General features: G+C 37.6%; 1 protein-coding gene across 2 annotated transcripts; it reads left to right on the top strand.

Moving 5' to 3' along the window:
* Positions 1-1145: 1145 nt before the first annotated feature.
* On the top strand, positions 1146-9300 carry lrrc45 (leucine rich repeat containing 45). Of its 2 annotated transcripts, none has more exons than XM_079476699.1 (18): positions 1146-1291; positions 2418-2679; positions 3763-3824; positions 3917-3987; positions 4107-4285; positions 4545-4673; positions 5114-5226; positions 5297-5355; positions 5806-5883; positions 6107-6242; positions 6388-6465; positions 6547-6658; positions 6757-6827; positions 6904-6996; positions 7224-7316; positions 7412-7585; positions 7989-8136; positions 8279-9300. In XM_079476699.1, exons 2-18 carry the CDS (start codon positions 2451-2453, stop codon positions 8473-8475), a joined length of 2022 nt encoding a protein of 673 aa, XP_079332825.1. In that variant the 5' UTR covers positions 1146-1291; positions 2418-2450; the 3' UTR covers positions 8476-9300. The 2 variants fall into 2 exon arrangements, with proteins under 2 accessions (XP_079332825.1, XP_079332826.1); XM_079476700.1 differs by having other exon boundaries at positions 1153-1291; positions 2423-2679; positions 8279-9191.
* The last annotated feature ends 40 nt before the right edge of the window (positions 9301-9340 follow it).

Here is a 9340-nt window from a genome sequence, read left to right as displayed (position 1 = left end):
GTGGGAGTGGCTCATGTGGTACCTGAGCTGGGGATGGCTGTAGGTAAGAGGCTAAATGATGATTTGGCAGTATATACGGCAGAGCTTGTAGTAATATGGTTATACGGTTTGCCCTGTTATGAGTAGAAAGCAATGGGGGTAATAGACAATCATAGCTTCTGACTCTAGTTCTGCTATTTTAAGTATCCAGAATTCCCACTCAGGGTCCAGGAAAGACATTCTTCATGAAGTTTTACAGTTAGCGAGTGGATTGCCCACATTGGGGTGGAGGGGAATGAGCTGGCTGATGTATGTGCCAAGAAAGCAGCAGATAAAGATAACATAGATATTGACATAAAATACAGTAAAGCAGAGGTTAAGAGTATTATTTTTTTCTCCTCCAATGGAGTTTTGGGTTCCTCGCCACCGTTGCATACTGTTTTGCACTGTTTTGCCTAGCCGGGGGGGCTGCTAGAATTTGTTAGTCTTATTTAATTAACACTGCATATAGGAATTTATTGTGTGTCTGATATTTGACCTGTGTTTTGAATTCCATAACCTTTTATGTCTTACTTAGTCATTTTTTCTTGTACAGCTGCTTTGTAACAATGAAAATTGTAAAAAGCGCTATATAAATAAAGCTGACTTGACTTGACTTGACTATTATTAAAACAAGAACTTAATATGACAGCTCTTTTGGGAAAATGAACCATATGGGAGACATATTTTTAATTTACAGTCTAAAGTAAATAAGATAGCAGTTTCAGTTAGAGCTAGACATGAAGAAGTGGTGTTGTCCAGGCTTAGGATTGGGCACCCCAGACTTAACAGTATATTATTTTGAATGAAAAAGCATATTGATGGTAACTGTGAGAATTGTCTCATAAACGGCACAGAAACTGTAGAGCATTGTATTGAGTCATTGTCAGCAATATAATCAAGAGAGGCAGAGGTTTATTGCTCAAGAAGAATAGGCCAATGAAATGATATTTAATTATAGAAATATTTTACAACGAGGTTCTGATAAGATTTGTACATTTTTGTTAGCTTTTTTAAAGAATACAGGGCTTTTAAAAATAATTTAATTTGATAGAGATTATGTAACCTGTGTTTACACTCCAGTCCAGCGGTGGCGGTAAATGCAACAAATAGTTGTCAACCGCCGTACTCGAAATGAAGAAGAAGAAGAAGAAGACTTCCTGGATACTTGAAACTGTCAAGAAACAATCAGCTTGTGAAAACGAGAGGCTGAACATCAGCTTCTGGCACAATAACACCGATACAGTGATGCATTTTAACGCCGGAACTAAAGGTTAGAAGTATCTTCGTCACTCGAATAATACCCTTTTCACTTATAAGCTTTTTCGGCCGTTTAATATTGCACGAAGCGTCCTGTTCAAGTGGAACAGGACGTCCTGGTAACTCCGTTGTAAATATGGATAAATAAACATCACACGCCAATTGTATACGTCAAGACTTGTAGAAATACTGTAGGAGCTAATAGTCCATAATCCAGAAGTACAACGTTGGCTTAGTTGAATTTATGTGGTTATACATTCAGTACATGCAAACATGCAAAAGCAAAGTGTTCAATTTCAGGTTCCTTTCGAACACTAAATTTAATTTACACTTTCTGTGTTTTGATCACCATTCAAATGTCAAATCATAAATAGGTCGGATGTTGTGAGAGAATGCAGATTTGGGAGCAATAAGGTATAGAAACTATATGGAAGAAACATCTTTATATAGTGCACAATAAGACACCTGTTATAACCAAATAAGGTATAGAAAACAGCATGTCAGACAAAGAATGTTTAGTTTCGAATAAATCCCCTTCCTCCACATTTAGCCAGCTGTCCGCTGTGAGCAGTAAAACCACACATAGGCTGCACTTATTCATTCATTTATGTGGGCTTTATAAATCTATGGGAAAAATGAATCCAACACAAAGACTGATGTCTGCAAGCAGTAACCGTTTACGTCAGCAGATACAGACGTTAAGTCAAGTCAGCTTTATTTATGTAGAGCTTTTTACATTTTCATTGTTACAAAGCAGCTGTACATGAAAACATTGACTACATGCAAAGCATAAAAGGTTATGCAAATCAAAACACAGGTCAAATATCAGACACACTATAAATTCCTATATGCAGTGTTAATTAAATAAAACTATACAATTCTAGCTGTATCTGTTGTTTGGAAGAACAACAGATACAGATGCTCAGTAAACTAATGTATTTGACCAATGGGGATGTAAAGCAGTAAGAACATTATATAATGCTGTTTGTAGCATCTTAACCATGCAGAAACAGATTTTCTTTCAAGCTCATAAATTGCTGTATGAACGCAATTCCACTCATTCTTTCCATGCTGATGCTCGTGCTACTCCAGTTAACATGGTTGTCTCTGTGTGTTGTTTCTCGCTGACCTCTTCGTAGAACAGTGAGGGGGTGACGGAGCAGTGTGGAATTATGGAGGACTTCAGGAGGACGTATCTGAGGCTGTGTAAGGAGGGTGGTATAGACGCACAGGAGTCAGTGCTAGCTCAGCTGGACACAAGAACGGTGACTGGCGGCAGTAGACTGGACCTGAGCGGGCAGAGCATCACCGTGGACACCTGCAGTGTGCTCGGCAGAGTTCTGCAGAATGACGTGGTTTTCACAGAGATCATTCTCAGTGACTGCATGCTCAATGAGGAAGGTGGGTTTGTGATGTAAATGGGTAAATCGCATGAAAAGATGTGGACATTTTCCACAAAAATTCAAACGGAAAATAACGTTTTGCTTTAAAAACGAATCCTACTTTAAAGGGTTAGTTCACCCAGAAAATGAAAATTGTTTCAAACCTGTAAACATTTCTTTGTTTTGTTGAACACAAATAAAGACATTTGGAAGAATGTTAGCAATTCTTTGTTCAGTTGAACACAAAAAAGACATTTGGAAGAATGTTAGCAATTCTTTGTTCTGTTGAACACAAAGAAAGACATTGGAAGAATGTTAGCAATTTATTGTTCTGTTGAACACAAAATTAGTTATTTTGAAGAAAAACTAACTTTCTGCGACACCTTTGACTTTTTAATTTGGTAGTCAAAATAGTAATTTTCCAGAACTTGAAATTGCTTACATTCTTCCAAACATATTCCTTTGTGTTTATCAGAAACAAAGTAACTTATACAGCCATGAAATTAAATGAGGTTGAGGAAACGATGACAGAATTTTCATTTTTGGGTGAACTATCCCTTTAACATTTAACGTCTATTAAAGGGATAGTTCACACAAAATAAAAATTTCGGCATCATTCATTTTTCATTTAAAGATATTCTGAGAAATGTCTCGGTGGTTTTGAGAAATGTGTCAGTGTGTCCGCACTATATAGGTCACTGATGACAAATTTTTATTTTTGGGTGAACTATACCTTGTGATCAAAATGTGATCATTAAAAAAATATAATAATCATAACATGAAGATGTCTCAAAGTAATGTCAACTTTGCAAAACTATTTGAATTGGCTTTATTAGCTTATGTAATGTAAATGTCTTTGAGATTCACCTTGAATTTGTCCTGGAAAACCTAAAGTAGATATTTGTTCATCTTTGGATGAGCTTTTATTGTCGAATGTAAAAATAAATGCCAAAAAAGAACATCTAAAGTTCATGTGGTATTTAAACATGTTTTTCTTTTCGTGCTTTTACCTGTGTGTCCATATTGCTATGCCATTTTCAGTGTGAACAGAACTTTCTTGTAAATTAAAGGCGCTTTTTCCATTCCATTGAATGAATTGCAGGTGCCAAGCTGCTACTTCATGGGCTTTGCTCCAATACCACAGTGAAAGTGTTGGATCTGAAGGTAAAGACTGGTTATACTAGTCTGTCTCTTGCTGTGTTACATATCGAATCTGCAATAAAATCTGAAACAAACAACCATACTTTTATCTCAAGGGAAACAACATGAGAGGAACAGGGGCAGAGGCTTTGGGACAGCTGTTAGTGAGGAACAAAATACTGCGTAGGTAAGTGAATTACCATTAATTTGTCCTAGTTTTTGTCGCATTTATTTATTTATTATCCTTGATTTTTCTACCCACAAGTTTAATAAGATATGAAATTATTGTTTCTGTTTTGTCTGGAGGCTTGTGCTGGAATGGAATGCTCTGGGAATGTGGGAGGAAGGATTTGCCATATTTTGTGAAGGTTTGGCCTCCAACTCTTCTCTCACTCAGCTTGACTTGCGTAATAACCAGATTAACCACCAGGGAGCAGCAGAACTCTGTATAGCGCTCAAAAGGAACACCACTTTGCAAGAGTTGGGTAAGTTTTGCCACAAATCAGTGAATGCGTGTAACCAATTCCACTGTTGGGTATAAACAGTGGCTGTGTTGTTGTGCAACTCAGTTATGTGAGCATGATGTCATGTAAATGTTTTGCAAAACCGCTTCAAAGCTTATGTTTGCTATACTGTGTTGTTGTAATGCTTGCAATTTTCGTTTTGTGATTTAGACATTGGTGTGTCACCTTTGTTGTCTTTTCTGATATATTGTCCGTTAGAATGATCTGTTTGCGTGTGCAGATCTCAGGTGGAATAACATTGGTTTGCTGGGTGGTCGATCTCTGCTGGAGGCAATGCAGCAGAACCGAACACTGCTCAAACTTGAGATGGCTGGAAACAACATTCCCAGTGATACACTCAGAGCAATTGGTAAGATGGGCTTTGATTTCCACATTTTCAATTTTGTCAAGAATGTCAAAGCATCTGTGTGTATCCAGTTGTAACACAATTATCTGGAATACTCTGTTCTGGTTGGTTAGTTGCACCATCCTGCGGGCTGATATTCCTAATAAATGACCGATTCATATCCTGGGATTCATTTATATCTTTACTGGTACCACTTAATTGTTTCACATAATAAAATCACAGAACTGAAGTGCTACAGTAATAAATGACCCTTGTCAAAAACACCCTTTTGTTACTTTGCTTATGACAGTGGTGGAATATTGAAAACCATGAAAGCTCAGTGTTTACTCAATAAAAGCAATAACTTCCTGTTTATGGAAAACAATATACGTTATTAATATCAAGGAATTTTTGAAGGTCTAAGCAGAGGATTTGTGCATTTTATTGTAACAATTTCTCATCAGAACAGTCCATGAATCATAACACGGACAGGCAGTACACACTTCGAGAGAGTCGGAGCAAGACCCATGTTCTCACTAAAGAGATCCAGCTGCTGAAGGAAGAGAAAGGCAGACAGGTGAGAATGGGGATATTCTGTGCTGCTGGTTTTAGCTGCATGGTATAAAACTAACACCCATTCTCTACAGTTTCTTAGCCTGATGGACACCATTGACAGACAGAAAGATGAGATGGGAAGAAGCAGCAGGTCAGTGGGACTGCTACAGCATGTAAACAACATACAGTATAACGCTGCACAGTTACCGTAGAGTTAGTAGCCACAATGTTGAGCGTTCTCTTGCTGTTCTGACATGACCAATCTTCCTAGGTCAAAAAGGTGCATTATTTTTACACGATAATATTGTACTTAATATACAACAAATGTTAGTACTTTTTTTGTATTGTAGAGAAACATTTTTAGTTTGCTTTTTACCTGGCATGTATATTTAAACTCGCTGCCTAGCTAGCAGTCACATGACATGTTACTTTGATGTTAAATCTGACATGTGTTTTAGATGGCATGTGCGCATTTTATTTTAAAATGAGTTTCGAAAGCTGGTTCAGAATGTTAAATTCCAAACATTTCGAGTCAACTTTTTTAATGTGTTTACATAACACACCGAAACTAGTATGACTAAATGGTTTTGTGTTTCCACAGAAATTCCTCCATGCGTCTGGGGCAGTTACAGGAAGCACTGAATGAGCAGAAATCAGCGGTGAATTCTCTCACAGCCAAGTAAGCAACCTTAAAAACTGCCATCGTTTCTGTGGCCTTATTGGAATTGAAAACAATTATAACAATTTTGCTATTCTTGAATAGTTAAGTTATAGTTTTCTCTGAACATTATACTATATTGCTAGAACAAAAACACCCTTTTGATTGGTGTAAATGATCACCTAGATTCTTCTACATTCCAACAGAAAATATTATACTTTAGTACTTGTTATATTTTGTTTAGATTGCAGATGACAGATGCAGCTTTGGCTCTGTCACAGCAGAAATCCCATGGCCTGGGTGAATTGCTAACCAGAGTCAAAATGGAGAAAACAGAACTCAGAGAAAAGCAGTCCAGAGACATAAAAAAGGAACAGGAGGTATTTATCTTGTATTTAACTGTAGTAGTTTTGCATCACATTTAGTATTTATAATTTTTTAACATTACATTTAATGTACAAAATTTTGATAGTAGATTTACATTATAAGATAAAATGTCATTTTTAAAGATAACCTGTTCTGTAGGAGAGTGCGCTAAGGGAGGCCAAGCTTTTAAAGGAAGTGAACACTCTATCAGAGAAGAACCTCCAGCTTCGAAACAAGGTACAGAAGAAATCTTTTTTATTTTGGAGGAGCAGTTGCATGCGTTCGCTAGCTGTAACCAGTATGTTGATGATCCCTCAGTTGGACGAGACTGAACGCAGATGTAAGATGCAACAGGAACAAATCTTTGAGCTGAAGCAGGAACTCACCAACACCACCGCTGAACTAAAGCTGCGGCTTGTTCAGACTGAAGGTCTGCCATTCACAAATACAAGCTACAGTATAAAGCTTCTTAGATTTCGTTTTGTTTCTCCGGGATTGATTTTAAAATATCTTGGTTCTCACCACCAGAACGGTTGGACACGGAGAAGAGAAGGTCTAAGCAGGCACTTGAAGATATGGGCAGTTTACGACAGAAGGAGGTGAACATTAAATCTACCTAGCAACTGTTTCGACTTTGTCACATGCTGATGTAAGTTTACTTTCATGTTGCTCCAGGTAGATCATCTAACAAGACACCAAGAAGACAGTGAGAGAGCTCTACAAGATCGCATTCTCAAACTTGAAACACATAGGATCCAGTTAGAGGAGGTAGACAAAGACAGTTATGAAGGAACAGATCGCTCAAAAATCTTATAATTGGTCATCTTTCAGAACTATCCAAAGCAACTATTGATGTCCGAATGATGTGTATAATAAACTGATACATAACCCATTTGATTTTGGAAGGGTGGTATATCGGTTTTATAATATAAACCTATGGAAATAAAACACATATGCACTTGGGACAAAATTGATCTGCTTTGACTTGCATGTAGGAGCTTAGCAGAGTCAAAGCATCTCTGGTGACCGAGAGAGCGCAAGCCGAGGAGGAACATGGAAAAGTTCGTGCCCAAGTGCGACTGGAGGAGGTATGCAACACATTTTAAATAGCATTATTAGTATTGTGTGTCAAAGCTACTAGTTATTCGTACCGAGACGAGCTGATGTGATGTCTCCTCTGCAGCAACAGCATTTGAGCAGCCTGGAAGAGAAACTGCGAGTGGTTCGTCAGTCTCGGGATGAGTCTCAGAACCACTGCACCCAGCAGAAACAAACCATAGCAGAGCTGCACGCCAGAGTCGGCCAGCAAAGCATTGAGATGGACACACTCCGCCGCAGGATAGAGGAGTTACAGCAGGTACTGGCTCGAACAATGAGATGTACTCATTATGCCTGAGCAATATATTGCGCATAGTGGTTATATTAAACTAAGAAACGTTGTGAATATCTCTTGTCAGAATTATACATTTAAATAGTTTAGCTTAATATTGTTTGTACAGTGTTTAGTTATATTTGTATGATATTATTTGTTGTTCATTCAGTAGAAAATAATTATATTTTTAACTAGATTTGTGCTGTATTTTGCATTTAACTTTATCTGTAAGTGCATCAACATATTCTAGTGAAGACCATTTAATATCTTATATGTAACTTTGTCTGCCATTATCGATTTCACACAATCATTTACTCAATTCAGAAACAAAGAAAATATTTATTTCTGACTGAGCTACTAGAAGTCTGTGAATCTCCCTGAACCACAGGAGCTTGCAGGGAAAGAGCAAGAAAGAGTGACAGAAGTGGCTCGAGTTCGGGTTGAACTGCAGGAGCAAATTGGTCACCTTCAGGCCGAGAGGACAGCGCAGGGTGGCCTAAAAGAGAAGATCGCTGCTTTGGAGAGAGAGATGAAGGGTACATCGTTCATCACCAAGCACAACACTAAGATCTATTCTAGATTTATATAGAGATTCTGTTCATTTCTGTAATCCGATGCCCATGTTACAGGCTGTTGAATCATTGGCTCAGTCAATGTGTGTTTGTGTTTTTGGATCAGGTCTCGGCGCCTCCCACAGAGAGGCCCTTCTGGACAAAGAAAGCGAGATCTCCTCTCTGCTTGAGCGACTGCGTATTAGAGAAGGAGAGATTCAGCGCATGCGTGAGGACGAAGCCCAGAGAGCCAGCTGCCTCCAGAATGCCATTCACGCCTACGTCCAGGGATCCCCTCTCGCACATTTCAGCCCTAAAAAGTGAACCTGCTTGCCAAGACATCAGTGTTTTTCCACGGTTTGGTACCGAATGTTCTATGCCCAACATCGGATTTACAGGACACTTTTAGACTGGGCACAGAAGATTTACCGCAAGATATTTTTACATGAAATAAAGGTGCTTTAGTGAAAATTTTATATGAATGAGAAAACATTTATTGAATAACAAAGAATGTATTTCTGTCTCTTTAAATTTATGTTTTTTGGTTTGGTTTGCATAATTGAATAATTAGGTTTTTTACTATTTTTAATTAGTAGTTTTCATATTTATTTTGATTCAGTGAAATATCAGAGCTAGTTCACAAATCTTATTTGTAAAATAATTCCAAATGTGCCATATTGTCCAACAATGCTCTTATGTGTGGCACTTATAAATTGTATATTTTTTGAGATGCTTGTAGTTTTTTTTTTCTTTTAGAGTTTTGCTACTTGTCTGGTGATTGTTAAATAAATGTGTGGTTTAAAGAAGCTCTGAGCAAGCTTTGACTTTTTTATCCTTAGGAACTGAACACATACTGATCAAATGAGCATCTGCCAAATGCATGAATGTAAATGTAACACACAAATGTGTGCACACTTGACTATCCAACTTCAGTTTGAGAAAAAAAATTCTATGCAACTCTTTCCTTATTTATTTGGTTGGGCTCATTTTTATGGTTGTACATCTTCATATACAGTTGAAATAAAGAACGAAATAGCTGTTATTGTATCCAAGATGAATAAAATGTTAGGTTAAAATTAGGAGGTGACATGCTATTTAAATACTACTGCTTTATTTATTCATAAAAACAAACAAACAAATAGTCCGTGCGCTATTACTGTATTATGGAATAGCCAATCCCTCTCGAGGC

The sequence above is a fragment of the Barbatula barbatula genome, assembly GCF_947034865.1.
Source record: "Barbatula barbatula genome assembly, chromosome: 16".
Lineage (NCBI taxonomy): Eukaryota > Metazoa > Chordata > Actinopteri > Cypriniformes > Nemacheilidae > Barbatula > Barbatula barbatula.
Note: the sequence above shows the minus strand (reverse complement) of the source record. Positions and strands in the feature narration are given on the sequence as shown.